General features: G+C 44.0%; 1 protein-coding gene across 2 annotated transcripts in view; it reads right to left on the reverse strand.

The window, feature by feature from the left end:
- Nucleotides 1-4,630: 4,630 nt before the first annotated feature.
- LOC146182072 (proton-coupled folate transporter-like) overlaps nt 4,631-21,566 on the reverse strand; it is a 100,234-nt gene continuing 83,298 nt past the window's right edge. For both annotated transcript variants that reach the window (XM_084577066.1, XM_084577068.1), the window contains exons 2-7: nt 16,378-16,728; nt 12,030-12,765; nt 10,394-10,630; nt 8,994-9,077; nt 6,089-6,245; nt 4,631-4,852 (exon numbers count right to left, since the gene is read on the reverse strand). In XM_084577066.1, the coding sequence (XP_084433192.1) occupies nt 4,768-4,852; nt 6,089-6,245; nt 8,994-9,077; nt 10,394-10,630; nt 12,030-12,765; nt 16,378-16,710 (1,632 nt within the window). In that variant the 5' untranslated portion in view covers nt 16,711-16,728 and the 3' untranslated portion in view covers nt 4,631-4,767. The remainder of the gene's footprint in view (nt 4,853-6,088; nt 6,246-8,993; nt 9,078-10,393; nt 10,631-12,029; nt 12,766-16,377; nt 16,729-21,566) is intronic.

The raw sequence follows: 21,566 nt of genomic DNA on the forward strand, positions 1-21,566 counted from the left end.
GAAAACACTTTGTGCCTCGGAAGTCCGTCGATTAGAGCGTAAACGTGCTGCCGAGAAAGCCATGCGTGTGACTGCCTCCGCATGTGCAAACTCTGCAGACCCAGGGGGCCTGCACTGCATTTCAGCTGTATAACGCGCTTTGCATTTCGCCCTGATGGCACACTTGAATATCCAGTTTAATGGTCATAGCCTTTGTTGCCTAAGAGAAAAAATAACAGTGGGACGCGAGGCGAGCTGTGGTTCGTATTAAGAAGCAGCGCATTTGTCACGTGCACGTATACTTGGCGATATTGTTTAGTTTTGCTACTGATCTGTCCGCAATGAAGAGTGTAAAAAATGCCGAGGAAAACTCGTAAAGGCAGAAGCAGGTGAAATAACTATTTACTACGTAAATAGCGCAAAATCTCTAGTGAAATTATTGAAGCAAATCACTGAATAAGCCACACTTGTCCATTCTCCTCCAGGCATGTCTGTGTTATTCGAACAAAATATTCATGAAACGTAGCGTAATAGCAACAGATTAATCTTCCTAATTGTTCAGTAGTAAGTTATCATTTCAATCGGTTACTTTCAGATTAAATAATTGTAAAGTAATTTTGTTTTCAGTGGCATGTGTAAGAGTGATTTTAATTAGCGTGCGTAATTAGTCATATAAGTTTATTCTGATGCCAGGTAGATGATTATTCAGGCAGCACGAACCACCGGCCCGACATTGGGAGTATGTTGGCAATGCTTGGCCCCACGTAGGACCAGCACGTGCTTTGTTAACACACTGCATGGTATGTTGTGTTGTCGCTGCTTTGCTAGGCTGTCATACAAGCCGGATTTTAACCACTCGGATCCTGACATCGAATAAAAAGGGCAATTACTCATGTACGCTGTTGCTGCACACAGCCCGTTGCTGGGGAGAAACACGCAGTCTAAATGCCACTTCCGGCATATACGCCAAGCTTATATATAGTGTAAATGTGCATTCCCGTTCGAGGCATGCATCACCACTCGTGTGGCATTGTAGCTGCACGCTTGACAGTTTAGAAAACTAGACGTTGGAAGATTCACTCTCTTCCTTTCTCAAGGTCCGTATACGCACCGCAGCGGGTTTGCTTCGAAGCTAATGCCGCATTTGAAATTCAGTCGGGTATTCTCAAAATGCGTGAGCTGCTTGAGGACGACACGCGTTTTGCTCATTCCATGCATACTATACCCAAAATCAACGATTCACTGATATGCATCGTATATTACTGGGCTTTTGCGGTTTCAGTGATCTTCAAAAATAACTGCAAATGCTGCATACATCTATCAGAGGAATACCGTATTAAAAGTGCGCAGCGGACAAGCTAAAATTTTTCTAGACCGATTGGGTGGCTTGTTTCTTATTACTATGATATTGCTTTCATTCAATCCCGGGCTCTAATATGAGTAAAATAGGAGACAAAAAGAAAAGACATCAGGTGTTTCGTCCACAGGCCGCTTGTATGTAAACGGAAATGCGGTTACATCAATTGACTTCATGTTCGGTTGAGTGTGTGTGTGTGTGTGTGTGGGGGGGGGGGGGGGGGGGGGAGAGCGAAGGAGAGAGGATTGCATGAGAGGATATAAAGGTGGCTCGTTTGCAATTGCTTTTTGACTTTCATGGCCTAAAGAGGAGCCAAATGACTGAATTTTTCAAGACATTCATCGCCAAATTAATTATATGATTTGTTAGTCCACTCCTCATGTAACGCCCCTATTGGGCATTTGAGGTACCAATAAATAAATTTAATTAGATCTTTAATAACGCTAACCACGGTCCACTATCGTAATGACTTTGTATTCGAGGGACGTCAATTTATTTCGGATCAATTGCCAATTTCGTCACAATGAAGCGCACATTGATGTCTGAAGAAATACCCCTATAGGCTTGAAATTCACCGCTATGTGATGTTATCTTAGAATTCCTCCTGGCTTTTGGAATCTCAATGGACGCCTCATTCGACACTTTGGTGTCACAGTCACTACAAAACGAGATGCATTTACTTTATGTACTGAGAGTACTGCTGAGAAGGTGATTATGACTGTCGATTAAAAATCTGGGCGATTACATTGTCGGAATAACGCCGATCGTGACTAGATGAGATGGGCTCGACCTAGAGCAGCTCGTGTTTTTTAAGGCTTGTTCTAGCCCATTGTACTTTACGAGAATATTCATACACTCTGGACTGCTGATGTATCAAAGAAGGTCCTCCTTTCCAGGCAAGGTTGAAGAATTTTAATCGGGGATTTTCTCTAATAGATCGAAACCCACAGCACGCCGCAGAGGCTCTGACTTTTAAAGGTGCCCCCCCCCCCCCCCCTCTCTCTCTCTCTCTCTCTCTCTCTCTCTCTCTCTCTCTCTCTCTCTCTCTCTCTCTCTCTCTCTCTCTCTCTCTCTCTCTCTCTCTCTCTCTCTCTCTCTATTTTCTGCATTTTTGTATTTTCCATACAAGCGAAGTACCTGGCCCGCAGTGCCCCAATTAAGTATCTCCAGGGGCAGCAGAACACAACAGGCACGGGACGGGGCAAGCTACAATGCGGTTTTCAAATGTTATTGTGTCTTGATAGCTCTTTTGTTTCCTTGCACTCCGACACTCTCCGCAAACGGGGCCCGAAAACGTGTCGAACATTGCCAGCAAAAAAATTCAAAAACGTAAAGAAACCTGTAAGCTCCGCTATGAACAAAAGATGATCCAACCGAAAACTGTTGTTTTGAGCCATTTAGCAATGTCGTTTTGAGAACTGCACGCATTCAAAATCGACTTTACCACAAAGCAGATGAGTTGCTTGGTTACTAGACTTCGCTTGAAAATGGCCAAGTCAGAGTCGCGACAACCACCTCTGCAACTGGATGGTGAAAACTGCTTCCGAACATGAAAAAATAAATCTGCACATATCAGGGCTAGATTTCACAACTGAGAAAGGAGGAAGCATTCCTATTCTTATACTTTGAATAATCGTTATTCCTGATTTTTGTTTGGTGTTGATGCCTTTGTTCATTTGCTGCATTTTTCTTTCCGCATGGTCGCAGAGAGAATTTTTCCGAGACATCTGTAATGGGCATGGACGACCATTCTTATAATATTTATTATAGCAGGTTCATTCAAATATTTCATTTAATAATAAATGCTCTGCAATACCTCCCAGAGTCGTCTTTTTTTTTTTTTATGGTCCTGAACAGCTAACATTAAAAACCTTGGAGATACACCAGGGATATTTCCAAAAATTAGGAAATTTGATGCATTGTGGCACATTTATATTGAGTTTTTATTATGATTTCCTTTTTTATTGCGTAGCTTTCTTTAACTCTCTTTGTCTGTTTCAAAAAGTTCAGGCTTAACCACTATTTTAATGTCATTTGTATAGCTTAGGTTAAACATTGTTGACACATACAAAAGGAGCCAAATGACTATTTTGCATATATTAATTGCACTGAGTTCCTGTAAATACTAAATTCTTTTTTCAAGTAACAATCAGAAGAGTCTGTTTTTTTCACAGCCCGGAAGGAGCTGAGGTACACCATGCCACCCAAGGTACAAGCGCCGAGAGGATGGAGAGAAGCATTAGACAGTTGATTTAAGTTTTTACCAAGGTATTCCTTCTGCGTGCTCTCGACAGCCTTATATCTGGAACATTCATCAGCCGACTAAGGGATCCATCCCTCGGTTCCCTAGGTTTAATTTGTATTTCAGGCATTAGTTTTCCTCCTCTCTTCTGATGAGCAGCAGGTTAGTAAAGCGAACATCTTTGATCGCATGAGGCTCGTTAGGATAGTGCTCCCCTCTGCCCTTGGTTGAACAAAACGAAAAACAACATTTTACATTTGTCAGCCAGCGATGGAGCCACTGAATATTGTGTCATAAGAAAGTTGTAGGAAGACCGAGAAAGCATTAAAACATTACTTCTTCATTGAAGCAATTGATTACTATTGTACAGTTTTTTTTTTTTGCTTTATATTAGCAGCTCGTTTCCACATACACATTTGGACATTAAATGTTTACGCGCGATATTCTCCGACCTGAAAGCTTGCTTCACATCCGGAAAAACGAAGAGAGGCAGCCACATAAACATACACATTCACATAAGCGCAAATCCATGGAAATGAATTGTGTATTTCTTTCATCCATGGTTTCTTAAGCATATCGCACCAAGACACGCCATGGAGCACCGGGTTACAGTGAACTAGAATATTCTAGTTCACTGTAACCGGGTCCCTGTATTAACCAACAGGATTGAAGCTTGCGTGATAGTGTAGCCACCTATTGGCGATCACTGCAAACAGCGCAAACTGGGGTTCTCGGATTGAACGTCAGAGAACGCCATTGTACCACGTTTCCTTGGGCTCCTCGATGTTAGTACGGTGTCTAGATCCACCGTAATGTTAGCGTCGCCGTTCCGGCGCTCGCATCGACCGTCGCATGGCTTCCCAGTATCATTGGGAGGTGATTCGACGCTTGCAAATGATGCTGGGCTAGTACGAGCAAGATGGTAAATCTAACGAAAAGCACTTTGGATGTTTTTGTAGAAGCTGAAGCTCATCGGCTGAAATAGTACACTCCAATGAGGTAGCCGCGTGAGGCAGCCGTGGTCCAGCAAGACAATTGCGAGTGCTCCTGAACTGAGAAGTTAATAGAATTTATTACTTCTCCAAAAAACGTGTTTCAACTTCATTTATAGCCCCGTATTGTTATTTTCCGTCTCTTGCACACACGCACGCCAGAGGTGCATTCGTACGCTATAGTGACCAGGTCGGTTTCAGCTGCTGACTGCTTTGGACGCCGCCTCTGCATTGGACATGCCTTCGTACGAAATCATTTCTTTGTAGACCTTTGTGACGTAGCTGCAACGAAAAAAAGTGCATTTTGATGAAGCCACTAGTAGAAGTATGAATTCCACATTTTCAATTATACTCACTTCCGCACAAGTGTAGCCTGACACTTTTATTTAATGTTCAAACACTTCAATAATGAAGTATTTCATGCTTTTCGCTTACAATCATGTCAACGCAATAAATGCAGTCACAGCTTGGTAAAATAACAGGCACAGAAAGACAACCTTAGACCTAAATACATCTCCGATCAGAAGACAACAATTTCCGTTTTTTTTTTTTATCTTTTAGTTCACGCAACATTCTGGCTTCGACCCAGCATGCAATGCTCTATTTATCACTGCGCTGTCTTCGGGTCAAAAACTTACCGAAATGTTTCCGGTGCTTTCAACATTGCTTCCCTGCTAAGTACGCAAGAAAGGTACCTAGACAATTGGATCCCTTTTGTGTCGAGATTACCAGTGTCCAAAAGTAAATTTTGCATTTTTTAGGGCACAGCCCTTAGGGTACGACGGGGATAGGGTGGTACGCAAGGAGGAAAACGAAGGAGGAGAGTGAGGCGAGAGTGGCGGCCTCCGTGGTGTTCCCTCTACGGTAACGGCTTCTTGGAGCTGCTCGATCCGCCCTACTGAACAAATTGTATGAGGCAATAACCTCACATTTTCCCACCCAATCTCATTCAATTCACATAAAAAATCACATACAGGTCACATATAATTGCATAAGGTCTCATAGCTTCTTGTACATTATCATACATTATGTACGATATTTTATTATATTAGAGAGATTTAGCTTACCATGATCCGCGATCCGCTACCGTGATCCGCCACCGCGCGTTCCACTGTACATGCCCAGATAACTTTGATGCCGATAGATGGCGCCACATACTGTATGTCGGCACATAGACCTGCCGCATTGGAACCAATCAGCCCACGAGCGGTAGAGGGTCACGGTGGGGGATCGCGGATCACGGTATGCTAAATCTATCTAATGATGTGCATCGTATGAAAGTCTATACGATTAGATGAGATTTTATGAGGTTATTGCCACGTAGAACTTTTGGCTTTTCAGTAGGGCGGCGAAGCAAATACATTCAAAATTGCTCCCCGAGTGCTGAGCTTGAACTAATCCTGGGTGCGGTTTAGTCACCCTTTGCCCGCATTGATCCTGCTTTACCGCGTGAATTCGCTACCTCTTTACTAGGAGGTTTTTGCGACTGTATAGTAAGTAATAAGGCGGTCGACGTACGCAATCAAGCCAGCTGCGATGCAGGCAATCACTGCGGCGACCAGATAAGGCAAGCCCGGTAGGAATTCGATGGACACGTTGAAGAGCCCCGTGAGCATCACGTCCCCAACGATGGGCACCAGAGTGTCGAAGGACGCCAGGAAGGCGAACACCTTGGCTGCGAGAAGGCACACTAGGTTCACTGGCTTGTTCGCATACTGTATATTTTGCAGTTAGAAGGCTTATTCTGGAACAGTAAAGTACTTGTATTCAACTAAGAGTCAAATCAGCAGTCATTTGTCACCTGTTAAGACGGCTGTGTCTGTAACTCCGTCCTTTTTGCCAGAACTTTGTCGGGAGATTTGATTTTTCGACACTTCCTCTGCTCAGGCATTGTCTACACCTACAGAAAACACGAGTGGTAGATAATAATAGTGTGTCATTAGATGATCCTGATTTGCTATTATCCCGCATTTGGTGCAGAACTTTCGAGGTTCCTCTCCCTCCGCGTATAGATAAGACGGAAAGAATCGGTTTGTTGGCAATTTTGTCCAGTCTCTGCACTCGTTAAGTGTGAAAGAGCTATCTGGAGGTGGGAGGTCTAATCTTCCATTGCTGTGTGCAGCCACGATTTCTGTGTACGTAATTAGCGGGTCCTTCTACCCGGGTAAGGGTGATTCCACGGCCGCCCGGGTATATTTATCTGGGGCGAGACTGTTAACAGCATCATTGCCTGGAATCCCCTCGTGAGCCGGCACCCACATGATGAAGATCTCTCCGTCCAATACCGATTGTCCAAGTATCCTAACTGCTTCTTCCGAAGAGATCCCATTAATAAAGTTTCTTACTGCTATCTTGCTGTCGCAAAGTATGAATTTGACTTTGGTGCTCTTGCAGGCTAACGCCAGAGCAGCCTCTTCCGCACTGAGGGATCTGGTGGCCACTATCTCATAGTCTCCATAGATTACTACCATTACAGCCACCCCTTCTTGGCCGCAGGCCACATCGCAGTACTCAATTTGAGCAGAGTCTACCCCTAGCAGCCTTTTTCTTATAACTTTGACTCTATGTTCCCTGCGCTCCTTGTTGTGTGTCGGGTGCATATTATTTGGAATTGGAGCGATTTTCAGTCTTTTTCGAACCTGAAGATCTATTTCTGCTGCCACGTATGACAGCTCCCTTTGGTTTTTCCTATGCTGGCCAGGATCTTTCTTCCCGCCGTCGTAGAACTCGGTCTCCAGAGTTGAGCCTTTTTCACCACTGCAGCGATTTCAAGCCACGTATTATGTACCACCGTTTTCAACAGCTTCTCAGTTGAGACGCTGATGGGAATTCCTAGTGCTCTTTTATGTGCCCTTCTAATCAGAATATCTTTGTTCCTCGCTCTGGTTTAGATCCAGAAACGGTCAGTAACCGGGTTGCATACGCATCTTCTTGCGCATAACACTCGCGTTTATTCTTATTTACCCATTTTATTCTTCGGTACTTTCAAAGTGCGCGCCAACCCTTCCTATGCCCTTTTTTTGCTCGACTTTAGGTTGCGTGACGTCACATCCTTGACATTACCTTAACTGACTGATTTAATTAGCTATTTTAGTATTTGATACATTCAAATGTGAGCCAAGCCATTGGTTAATGACACCACTTTCGTCTTTACTTTTACATTTTTTGCCTCTGAATATTACCTAATTAACTTATTGGCCTAACTATTTTTTTTGGACACAACATTACGTCACCCTCTATCGACTGACACCACTCAATAACCTCTACCACTTCTCAATTACTCACAACAGCTGCGGACTTGTACATATTTTGCCTGTAATTAAATACCTAACTAACCTATAGGCCTAATTATTATTTCAAACACATCAAGCCATCCTCTATCGATTGAAACCAGCCGTTAACCTTTACCACTTCTCAATTACTCACAACTGCTGCGGACACGATTTTGCTAACGCGGCCTGCGGATGCGGCCTGTGGACGCAGTCTGCGGACAGAAATCTGTGAACATAACGAAGTAATGCTTTCACATTAATAACGTATATTCAGGTGTTAAACGGAGTCGTAAAACTGACACTAGTTGTGATGCTGATATTTCGCCTAGACCCAGACGAAGACAAGTCCCCTTGGCGAAACGTTGGCTCCGCGTGCGAACTGAGGCGCCTCGTCAACCTTTATTCATTGCTCTTTCATAGTGTGTAGCCATTTTATTTCTCGCTTTCTACCGCGATACCAGGAGAGATTCATGAGCGCTCAGAGATGCCCCGACGACATAGGTGACTCATTTCTGCCGCAATCTTCAAATTGCTCGCACACGAGTTAACTTCAATATATCAGTATATATATCACTCGAACACTGGAGTATACCACATGTCTATCGATCACATATCGCAGCGCGAAACGTCGAAGACGCACTGGTCTCACAATATGTTCTGTTAGGAGGTTGCCTGACACAGTCTAGTTGAACGCTGACAGCAACGTATATCAGCCTTCAAGTCCTACTGAAGGTCAGACCTCGAGAAACGCCGTCAGAGTCTAACTAAACCAAGTCATAACGAGTACATTAAATTACTTCCCCGAGTCGTGAACTTGAGTTCTAGCTAATCCTGAGCGTTGAAAGCCTAATTACCTAGAAAATCCTTCTTCGGCCTCGGAGTTGTCGGCGCGGACGTTGTGAGCAAAAAAACACGGACATAGCTTTGGCAAGCGGTAGTTGGCAGATGACATTGCACAGACTAGCCGTTGGTTTATGTGACGTAACTGGCTCAAACGGCATGGCCATGTTGGCAGGCAACTTGAGTTTGCAGCATGAGATCAGTATCCAGCCTTCCCGGTCCCTTGTATACTTAAGTTCCCATCTCCCCTCCTACCCAATGTTTGGTGCAGGTTTTATTTTAGGGCGAAAGTTTTTCGAGGTCTCACTTACCTACTTCGTGGTCTTCCAGCAACTTCGAAAAGTGTGTCCGAATGCCGACCTTTGCGAGGAACGTCGGGACGCCGACAAGGCAGTCTGGAAACCGAATTATAAACACGCATTACAGAAATTGCGCATGCACCCACAGGGGAAAGTACCCCTGCGAACCTGCGAAGAGTGGTAAAGACTGCAAACATTTCACGTTTGGTTCCGTTAACATTTTGTACACACAAAGGAGACGATGCATGACATATATGTAACTCTGTAGCGTCACAATATAACTGCCTTAATCTTCCGCCGAGCTGCGTGTGGTGATGACAAGCACAAGCTAACACTGCAGTCTTACTGCTCAGCTATGGATAATAGTGACGGCGGTCATGCGAGCCAAGAACTAGACCCGTATAGATATATTCTACTGAAAAACCAAAAGTTCTACTGGGCAATAACCTCATAAAATCTCATCTAATCGCATAGACTCTCACACTGTGCACATCATCGTCATAAAATATCGTGCACAATTTATGGTAATGTACAAGAAACTATGAGACCATATGCGACTTGTATGTGATTTGTTATGTGAATTGTGTGAAATTGGGTGAGAAAATGTGAGGTTATTGCCTGATACAATTTTTTCAGTAGGGTATGGACACATTTTAAACTAATATATTTCTGTCGATTATCTTATGAGTGATTGGTACGTGTCTTGGTACAGGTATGAGAAAAGCCAGGCTAAACGCATTGTTTGTGGCAGACATCTAAGCCACATCGTGCAGTAATGCTGACAAACGCCGCGAGAAGAGGAAGTAAGAAATCAGTGCAGTATTTGAAGAGTCGATGTTAATTTTGATTACTCTAAGAAATTCAAAAGTACTTGCATTGTCCAAGCAGCCCGCACACGTCTTTTGCACGTCGCCTCAATAATTGAACCGATCCTTGCATAAAGAAGGAGAGTTACACATTCTAGCGAGGATCCAGGTAGAACGAAAGGAAGAAGATGGTTTGCACGGTATGAAAAAGAACTGAACAAGGGTAAATGGTGTACGCCTCAGTTCGCAGATGAGCCAACGTTTCGAGAAGTGGACTTGTCTTCGTCTGGGCATAGTGATCATCACTGGCAGGGGTTTAAATACGCTTTTGCTTCCGAAGAATAAAAGCTGGATTTTTCTTCTTCGGAAGCAAAAGCGTATTTAAACCCCTGCCAGTGATGATCACTATGCCCAGACGAAGACAAGTCCACTTCTCGAAACGTTGGCTCATCTGCGAACTGCGGCGTACCCCATTTACCCTTGCTCAGTTCTTTTTCATACATTCTAGCGAGGTAATTCGGAACATCAAGTCAATGAGCTTTTTCCCTTCTTCCTTGCACTTTCATTTGGTTGCACTGTTTATTCAATGGGTTAACCAGTACTCACAAAGGTAGTAGAGCCACTCCTTGTAGGCGATTCCCAGTATGACCATTTGCGCTATAGTGAAGCAAGCTCCGACAAAGGCCATGCAGGGATCACTCACTTTGAACACTTTTAGGAAAAGGTAGATGATGGGCAAGTTCATGGCTGCGCCGACCAACGCCGACACGGTCTGCACCGTCGTATATTGAGCCACAGTCCAGGAGTACATGTGGTGCACGTAGAAGTACGTAATGGTCATCGCTGCAAATAGGGCCGTAAAGATCGCTTGAGAAACCACGGGAGGGTACCAATATGTTAGCTTTCTTCTTTGTCTCAGAGACAGATATACTTCATTACTTTAACTATATGTGCAACAGCTAGCGACACGTCCAGATTTTTTTAACATGTTTTGTTTAATGTGAAGCAACTTGAGAATATTGAAAGGTAATTTTGCATAAATGTAACAAGGTGTAGTGCAGTATTCCTTCGGTTTCATCGAGTAGTTGAAGGGCCCATGAAAAGCTATTTACTGGAATTATAAAGCGCGCACTAGAAATAGGTATCCCATCAATCCTCTGCAACGCAGAAATTGTTAAGCTAGCTTCATTAGCACCGAACATAGGGGCGATCGAAAATGATGCTCCTCCTCTCCCCCTTCAACTTAACCCATGCCGGCGCGCAGGGAAGAAAAAGAAAACAAGTCGCGACAGTACCCCACGGACCAGGCCCCGTCCCGCTAGCCTAACTTGGGAGCGTCCAATGAGCGGGCGCACCCAGCAGCCAAACGGACGTCAGTGCGGAGGATTGCGCGCGGCGATGCGTCGCCCAAAATGGCTAAGAGCGGTCGCCAAGAGCACTTGTTAATTTTTTTAATTATTTGCAAATTATCGGCTCCACGAAACACTTTCAAATCTGACTCGAATACTCACAAAATCCACCTCTGTGAATTGCTTGCATTAGGATTTTACCCCAAGCAGCATTACAGGGGCCCTTTAAGGCCGCCATAACAAACATCAGTGGGAAAGTTTTTTACCAAAGCGAAATTGCGCTTATAGTGAATTTATAGGTATGATTGATTATCGCTCACGTCGTCAAAAGTGCTTACGCCGCATTTTCCACAGAGCGGGTTCTCTAAATCTGTCGTTATAAAAATTTAAAATGTGGAAACTGTCCACTCTGCTTTAATTGGTTTCAGTGGCTGCTGACTTTGTGTCATTGTCTATTTTCAAGATGACAGTCGTATCTTGTTTTTCTCATAAAAAGAAGTCTGTATGTAGGCGAATATGCTAGATTTTAAACTTACGAAAATGCTTGTGCGCCTTAAAGATGCAGAATGAATACAAAAACAACACGGAGAGCTCCTGTCCGCCCTATTGCTTTCGCAAAATTTGGAGCGGATAGTCGTCGGCATTCATTAAGCATGCATGCTTGAAAATGGTTCAATGCTTCTTTTTTTTTTTTTGTCGTAACACGGATGAAAAAAAAAATCAGCTCAAGCTATTCGTGACCTGCTGTAACGCGGCAGTGGTCAATGTCGACAGGAAACAAGAAAGTTACACATTTGTGTACGCCGTGACTTAAGGGGAGAAGATGCTCTGTTCAGACGCATGGCATAAAGCACTTCGTTGCGTGTTCAAAACGTCGGTGCACATATACTCACTGGAATGGTCGAACACGATGCAGGTGGTGGCGGCCACGAGACACCAAAGTTGAACCCTTCCTTTGTTAGGCCTACGTTTCATTGAGCTCTTGAAGCCTTCGCACAGATTGTCCAATCGGAACAGGTTGCGCACACGTTGTCGCAGTCCGTCCATTGCGTGTTCGGGCTTTACCACATTTCGAACAGCAAAGCCAACCCACGCCAGTCCTAGAATCTCTACCAGGATAGACAGGCTGAGGACTGAGTTCCAGCCAAGGCTTCCGTAAACCAGTCCTCCAAAAAAACTTGCCAGAGGAGCGCTCAGCGTTATGATCATATTAAGACCGAAAAAGCGGCCCCTGCGCCTCTTCGCTTCAGTTGTGACCGTGACCTGACTGTGCACTGCGGAGAAAACCGAGATGAGGCCCCCGCTGAAACCATCCGGAATAGCGGCGAGGACATTGGCGTATAAGGGGAGCTGCATGTGACACACGGTGACCAGGTTTAGCACGGTACTGGCCAGGAAACCCAACGTCGCGCACATGAGCGGCGTGCGGTAGCCGTACTTGTCGCACCAGGGACCGATAAATATGGAGATGATCGCGGAGGGCGCCAAGGCAACGACAATCTGCATTGTGCTCATCGTGCTCGAAATCTTCTCGACGTCGTTCTTTATGTCTTCGTAATCGTCCAAGTATGAGCAGACGCTTTCGTTGAGGTTCAGGGTGTAGAGGCAAGCCTTCTCCATCAGGAGGTCCTGAAATGCGGTTCATGCGAGAGCTGAGAAAGGTTGGGGAAGCATGGTGTGTCAAAATAACAAAATAGTAACAGACTATGCAAGACGAAAAGAGGGCGTATGCGTGTAATTCGTACTTTTTTACAGCGTTGTGTTATCTTCTATACGTGAAGAAATGGCGCAGGGATTAATGATCATTTCTGAATAAATTTTCATGCTATGGAAATTTCACTTTAGCAAAATTCTGGCCAATATTTCCAGCCACGTAACCCGCCATTTACAATTTACCAGAGACATGCTCATCATATTGCGATGCTCCAGGATTCGAACCAAGGACACGTGAGCGGGAGGGGAGCGAGGGGTTGGGTGATGAGTCTCATCCCATTTCACCCTATCATCTGAAGAGAGCTACCCGAGATGAGCTGCCAGAGCTCGTCCATGCGTTATCATTCTATTGCTCTTAGAAAAAAAGAGAATACAAAACCTAAATGAAAGAGCTAGAGGGAGAGGACCAGCAAATATTATCTGGGATGAACGCCAATACAAGGTAACTGAAATGGAACAAGATCTCGAAATAAAAAAATGAAAACAGTTTGTTCAAATTCCTACTGTGAAAAACTCCAAACGAACAATATTGTTCGTTTGGAGTCTTTCACAGTAGGCATTTGAACAAACTGTTTTCATCTTTTTATTTCGAGCTCTTGTTCCATTGCTCGTGGCGTAAAACAACTTGTCGACCGATTAGAACCCGCTCAAGTCGCTTGCGTCGAGGAAGCGCTAAAAGAAAGGCGCCGCACGGACGCCTGGATCGAACGCCCGGGGGGGGGTCAGCTTCGTATATGCGTGGATCTCCTGGGGACGTCATCACCAGACATGACGGCACGACCGGATGTGACGTCATTATCACTTCCTGTTATTAGGCATGACCGGTTGTGACAGCTACGGACGTCTCGAAACGTCTAACCATTACTATTGGTTAGTGATAGTTAACCATGGTTCCCACATTTTTAGTACTAGTTAATATCTGGTTAGTGCTAGTTAAACAGGCCCTTAGCTAGTAAGTTATGGTTAGTGATAATTACGATGACCTTCAACTGCATAGGTTCCTATGGGCATCTGCTTAACTATTTTATTATTGGTCGCAAATTATCATGAAATTATCTTGAAAATGCCTTAAATCATGTTTCGATATCATCCAATTGCTATTGATTAAGTTTCGATTTAATGGTGATTGAGATATGCCCATATAAATCAAGTACCCGAAACGCGGACACATTTGCGGATGACAGTATGAGGCATTAAAGTTTTTCACCTTAAAACCTACGAAAGCGATGCAAAAAGGGTCACGATGTTTGAAGTCGATAGAGCAAGAAAAGGACCGATGGAAATGTGTGCATCATCATTGAAAATTAGTTAATTTAATTTATTTGTTTATTGATACCCTCAGGGTAGAGACATTATAGAGGGGAGTGGGTTAAATACAGAGATATTAGTCAGCATGGCAAGTAATAAACGATGAATAATAACGGGCGTTGTTGATAACAAAAGGATAAACGAATAATAAGTTTGCATGACATACGGTACAATGAGATGATTAGAAAGCATTACACAGTTACATTTCCAGAGACACATTTCATGATTACACTATTTTATGAATTAAGGCAGATAAAAAAGTGACACACACGGTGAGTAATCTGCTATATAGAGCAATAAAAATTCAGGATACTACAGGCTGCACACCACATACTGAAATAATGTATGTTTAGTGATCATTGCAAGAAGGCGATTACAGTCATTCGATGTGCGCGGGATAAAAAGAATCCTAGAATGTTTTCATATTTTATGTGATTTTGCCAACTTTATGATCATGATCTAATTCGGGAAGACACCTGAAGGTGGAATGAGCAGTTAATCATGGAGAGGGTTGTGGCGAAATATCTTATGAAAGAAACAAAGTCGTGCAACCTTACGCCGGGATGCAAGTGCTGAGAGGTTTAGTTTGTATTTCAGTGCAAATATGCTGGAAGTGCGATTGTAATTAGAGAATATGAATCGAGCCGCGTTGTTTTGAAACACTTCGATTTTGGTTAATCATTTCGATCTGGTTAATCAATTCATTAGCAGCGGGAGAGTGGCTGGCCCTGGCCCTGATGGGGCTGGGATAGGTAGGTCAACGCCGCTTGCGGCGGGGGCTAGCCTGCCACCGAATGTTCATCTGTTGTAGGCCGTCATTGCACCCGCCACCGCTTAGGGGGTGGACGATGGCTGTTGCGGCGCGCGTCTTTCTCTCTTTCTTTTTCCTTCTCTACTTTCTCTCTTCTGTCCGCACGAGACAGCAGAGGTGGCTCAGCTACAGAGCCAGTAACAGGCCCGTGCATTTTCCTTTCCTTCTTCCTACAGCCATAACAACAACAACAATTCATTAGTGTCTGGGCCCTAAATTGGTAATGCGTACTTCAATTGCGGTCCGACGGGAGTTTTGCAAAAAAGAGAAGTTTAGTACCAAAAGCCACCCAGTGAAAGTTGCGTTTTAAACATCCTAGCATGCGGTTAGGTTTGTTGATGATGAATTCGACGTAAGTTTCCAGCTTTCCAGCTGAGTTTAGAAGTGACATGAATGCCGAGTTGCTTGTACGACGTGATAGATTCAAGAGCGATATTGTTAAGGTGATACAGAGGCAAGTTGCTATTTGTTCGAGAAATGCGCATGAATTTACATTTGTTAACGTTAAGAGTTATTTGCCATGTTACGCATCGAGAGGAGATATGGTCAATACTAGTATGAATAGCACGTACGTGAAAGCCGAATGTTATTTCAAGAAATATTTCGCAGTCGTCATAGAATAAGTGAATAGATGTGGTAATGCAATTAGGGGGGTTGTTAATGAATATCAACAAAGTAAAGGGCCTAGGACAATGCCTTGTGGAACACTGGAAAGAACTGGGTTTAAAAAATAGTGCATGCTTTAGCTGTTACAAATCGTTGACGCCCTGTAAGAAAGCATTCAAGCCATTTTAGTACGCTTGAGTTAGGACCTATTATGCGCAGTTTAGTACCAAGAGATGATGACTGACCTTATGAACGAATTGGCAAAATAAAAAAAAATGCAATAGGCGATGAAGCGATGGCCAAGGATAATATGTTACTTATGAGCGAATGAAAGAAGTTTCACATGAATATGACTTGCGGAAACCATGCTGTGCGGGATGAAAAAAAAAAATGAGTTCGATTTTTTTTTTTTTAAATGCTATATGTAAGAACAAAACATATTCAATAATTTTACAACGGATGCTGGTGACAGAGGTGGAGCGATTGTTATATTGTGAGTGCCTATTTTCACATTTACCTACTGGAATCACCTTCGCTATTTCGAGTCCTCCGGCATCTTGCCATTACCTAAAAATTGTTGGACTATTATGAATAGAATAATTGAGGAACACAATTCAGTGCATTATTCTTTGCCTTAATGGAGTGAATGTGTGTTAATGTGAATATGTATTTTCTATTAATGGCTGAAAATGATGATAAAAAAAAATCGAATTTTTAGCAGTTTACTTCAAAGCTGTTTGTAATGCTCTTATGGCAGCCGTGGGATTCTAACTTACGGAGAAGTCAAGGCGAGGGAGACTTGCCTGGATTGGCGCGATGATCATGAAGCGTGACGTGAGGTACAAGACCAGAAAGATCTCTAACCTCGCCATGAGAATAGTTTCGAGCAGCCGACGGTAAATGGGAGTAGCCGGGTCGATGATGATGTCAACCGCTGGCGTGATCGTTTGCTTGTCGCAGTCATCGACAGACTCCATGATGGGCCCGCTTACGACTAGGTCTCGTGACGGGGGTAGCGATGCCTCGTTGGGGGTGATGATGACAGGTAAACCTTGTTCGCCTCCATCAGCTCGGTGAAGGGCGTTACCGGACGCTGGCTTCTGTCCTGGAATCTGGCTTCCTGGCAGTGACGTCATCGCAGTTGGTGATGACAGCTGCATAGGCAAACGCTAAGTAAATCCGAATAGCTCAGCCGCATGACATTTTTCTTCGAATAAGAAAAGAACAAAAAAAAAAGAACGCTGCACTTCTTGTAAGCTTTACAAAGTGTGGTTCACGTTATTGGATAACACATACTTGCGACGTGCTTTATTTTCTTTCAGATCCTTAAAATACTTAAAATGTTGGGGAAAGTGCGCTTGTAAACGTTATTTTTCTCATTTGGTTTTCAGAACAGTTGAGATAAAATGTTCCTTACAGACTAGGTAAAGTGCAGATAACTCAAGGTGGTCGGGGGGGGGGGGGGGGGGGGGGGGGGCAGATTTTTTATGATCTTTAATAGGTTTGCGATCGTAGGCAATGAGAGGTGAACTTGATTACCTTGACCGATGGTCGCTTAGGGTAACAAACTAGATTCTAAGGGAAGCAAAGCGTAGCAAGGGGCGGCAGAAAGTTAGGTGGGCAGATGAGCTGCAGCTAGCACAGGACCGGGTTAATTGGAGAAGTATGGGAGAGGCCTTCGCCCTGCAGTGGGTATAGTCAGGCTGATGATGATGATGACCTTGGCCTACTCCTACGGTGCGTTTTTACCCGAAATTTCTTTTCCTCGCAGAAGTGTACGTGAATGCAGCCTTCCCGTGGAAAATTTATCGCTCATGACAACCCTGAGCTCGATCCCTACCCCTTCCACCACTAAATTCGCCTTGTATCGCCAGGAAACTCGCAGCAAGCAGCCTTGAAGTTCAACAGACATACATACTGTTAAAATAGTAAGGTGACTGACACTGGGGCTTGATTCTTATAAGATGAAGTATGTAGCATGTATCGGTATCGCTCAAGAGAAAAGTATACAACAGTTGCATCTTGCCTGTACTCACCTATGGGGCTGAAACGTGGAGGCTAACCAAGAGAGTTCTACTTAAGTTGAGGACAACCCAGAGGGCTATGGAACGAAAAATGGTAGGGGTAACATTAAGAGATAGAAAGCGTGTAGAGTGGGTCAGAGAAATAACTCAAGTTAACGACATTCTAGTGGAAATTAAGAAGAAGAAATGGACATGGGCAGGACATGTAGTGCGAAGAGAGGATAACCGATGGTCGCTTAGGGTAACAAACTGGATTCCAAGGGAAGGAAAGCGTAGCAGGGGGCGGCAGAAAGTTAGGTGGGCGGATGAGATTAAGAAGTTCGCAGGGGTCAAGTGGATGCAGCTAGCACAGAACCGGGTTAAGTGGAGAGATATGGGAGAGGCCTTCGCCCTGCAGTGGGTATAATCAGGCTGATGATGATGATGATGATGATGATGTAGCATGTTTGTGCATATGATTTTGTGGTTTACAGGCGCTAAGCTTGTATAGCCGTTTATTTTTTTGGAAATACTTACACACTTCTAAAGGAAAGCAAATGACAAAGTGCTACCAGTTCTAGGCTTTTTTACTCTCAAGTTTTCCCTGCTTTGACAAAACAAGCTTACTGGGTGTGGCGAAACAGACAGGCATGCTAGAAATCAAGTAACGCCCAGGAGTAAAATTACTCATGTCAGTTCTTCGAAGACTGGATTATCTATACTCTCATCGCGGGGAAACCAACACCTCACTCCTTTGCATGTCCGACACCTATATCGTGCGATAAACTCTCTCTCCCCCCCCCCCCCCATTCTACTTCTATGGAAAATAACATGGTAACCCATGCGGTGCTTCCAATAGCTTCTTGTATAGCTTTCAAAAAAAAATAAAAAAACGAATGACGTTCATTTTTATTTATCTCTAGAAGGGGAAGAAAGTCAGATTAGTGAGAGACGAACGAAGGTACTGATACATTTTTACATTCAGAGATGGCAGAATGCTAGGACTGCTTTAACCTAACCTGAGCTGCACACAGCAGGAAGCAAGCAGCACGGTAATTTCAAAGGGCGTTGCTGTATCGAATGCCGGCTTTTTCCCTTGGTATCAGTCTAAAGTCTTCAAATGTTTTATATGTTGTTGCGCTCTAAATTCTTTTTCTTAGCACAGTATCTGAAAATCAGTGAAATAATATCGTCTAATCTGGAAGCACGAAACATATGTAACAGCCATTAAAAGCCCAAGGAAAAATACTGAGGCCTCTTGAAGAGAGAGAGAGAAACAGAGAGGAAAGAGAGAATGAACAGGATAACCCAGTTCATGCCTGCAACGGGCACAAGAATTTCTTGTTAGTGACGAAGCGAAAGTGATTTTTCGATGACGTCGTTTGTAGCCTCATTGGAAATAATATAACAATATTGAAAACGAAAATGATAAGCAAGTGGTTACAGGCATGTGGCACGTTCAACACTTGTGCTTTTTTTTTTTATTATTGTTCTCCGGAAATAGCAGCCTCACGGTCAGAAATGGCGCACGTGAATGGAATCTCCGGTGCAGCTGCAGGTAGCGATTTTAGTGTGATAAGCAAAATAAAGGAAGCAAGTATAACACGATTTGGAGAATTCCATTGCCTTTTTATTGCTTTTTATAATTTACTACTCTCTGCACAGCTTCACAGTACAGGCCGCAAGCAACCGCTGGCAGCTGATTCTTGAAACGGCTGTGTTTCCCATGCATGGCTGGTTTGCAGCTGGTCTATATGGCTATATAAAAAGCAACCGTCATCCACAATAAGCTCATAACCCTGTCCGTTCCCTACTGAAAAGATCGTATGACGCGATAGCCTCAGAATTTCTCACACAATCTCACTCAATTCACATAAGAAATCACATACAAGTCGCATATAATTCCATAAGGTCTCGTAGTTTCGTGAATATTATCATAAATTATGTACAATATTTTATGATAATGATGTTAACCGCATGAGAGTCTATGCGATTAGATGAGATTTTATGAGGTTATTGGCCCGTAGAACTTTGGGTTTTTCAGTAGGGTTTGGCTAAGCAAAGATCGTTTAGCACTAAATGGATCCAAAAATATGTACATAGTGTTTCGCTCTGTATTGAACTGTGCTGGCACCCACTTCATATAAATTAATTTCCACTGCAGTGCTTGGCAGAGAATAACTCCGTCAAGATATATTCATATTGTGTTAGATTATAGCCTGTATTGCGAAGCGCGTTTAAACGTGCCTGTTCTAAATTAGCATCTGCATGTTATACATTACTGCGCACTAGAGAAACTTTGGCAAAAATATTCGGAAAATGAATTACTACCTGTTATATTTTGTTTTGCGTACTGCTGTAGCTCAAGTGCACGCACTTGCAGCTTTAAATCACATTTGTATCTAGTTCAGTTTTTCATCTGCAAAATATGGTTTTACGCAGTATAACTAGGGGTGTGCGGATATTCTAAATTTCAGATAAGAATTGGATACCTTTGTTATATTATTCGTATTCGAATTCTAGGAAACGATATTCACTGTTTTCTGAATATTTGAAGATTATCGAATACAACGAAAATTGCAGTTACCGCATGGCGCGCTTCTCCGCAATGATTGACAGCTTGCACAGTGCAATGAAGCATCCATTGCATAGCTATGTTGGTGGATTTCGCATGGGCGTGACCTTGTCGAAGCTATAAATGAGGAACTAATTGATATATAGGAAAAAAGAATGGTGCCATCTGATAGAGAGTCAAGCAAAGATGTGCAAGTGACAAAATGGTTCATGTGGATTATTCAGGTAATTATCTAGAGCCTAACTTCTGGTGGCGGGAAATTTGAAATGCTTGAAGGTGAACAAGCGAGAAAGGATGTGATTTGCGCGCACAAATGGGTGGCAATGGTTAGAAAGTGTACGAAGAGAGGTAATCAACCAACTACAGTCTGAAAAATTCCGAGAGCACTGTAGAATCTGCAGTGGAGAAATGAGAAAGTGAGAGCGTTGCTCCAGCACACAATACACTGCGCGCCCCTTGTCGAATAAAACCAGCATTCCGTTGAACGCATCAGAGTTGTCCGTCGTTCTGTAATTGGTTTACAGGAAAGAAAATGGACCAGTGTCCGTGACTCGCGGAATTCTTCTGGCACTTCTCGGGGTCAACACGGCAATAATGCTGAGGTTTACGCTTGTCTCCAGTGCAGATCTTGCAGTGATCTCGGAAATTTTATGCACTACTACTCGTCGCACATAGCTTGCTGGAGGATATTCGTGAAGTGCATCCAAGGAATAGCGAAACTATTTAGAGCAAGAGCTCTATAGTACCACTCTCCAAAGTCATTCATCTTCGCAAGCCAGGTATTGCGCATGCGCCAGTCTCATCTGCGCTTCGCCACAGCTGCGCCACGCGCTCGCTCCTTCGGCATGACGCCGGCCGAACCCCAAGTGGCGTCAGCCCCGCAACCATGTGACCATTAGGTGCGCCGTGCGCTCCTCCTTGGCCTCACCATTGGTTTAAACTGGTGCTGACGACTGCTTAGAGAGGGTATATAAGTTGCCTAACTGCAACTTGCTGCCTAGGCCTAAACATGAATTGTGCGGTGTCGAGGCCGTCGATGTCTACACTCGCAAACGTCAGGCTGAATCGGACAATCCTGCTGATGTAGCCCAGCGCAAGGCCTTCAGAGCTTACGCTCGTTAACTAGGTTGATTCGGTTTGTACCCCACCAATTTTTTAGAGCGCAGCTCTTTGGCGCCCGTTCCTGGGTTTCGCGTCGGCATCGCTGTCGGCGTCGGCCTCGTAACCAGCTCCGCCCCCCCCCCTTTCAGCCCTCCAGCCCAGCCCCCCTCTTCCTGCATGGCGTAGACCACGCGTGTTATCTGATTGCTGCGCGTGCTCCCCCGTTCACCGCTGTTTATACCCCCTCCCCTCCTCTTCCTGCGTGGCGGCGAGGGTGCTCTCCGGTTGCCGAAACGCGGGCTCGCTATCAGCG

The sequence above is a fragment of the Amblyomma maculatum genome, chromosome 8, assembly GCF_055883805.1.
Source record: "Amblyomma maculatum isolate TAMU_Amacu chromosome 8, ASM5588380v1, whole genome shotgun sequence".
In the NCBI taxonomy this organism is placed as follows: domain Eukaryota; kingdom Metazoa; phylum Arthropoda; class Arachnida; order Ixodida; family Ixodidae; genus Amblyomma; species Amblyomma maculatum.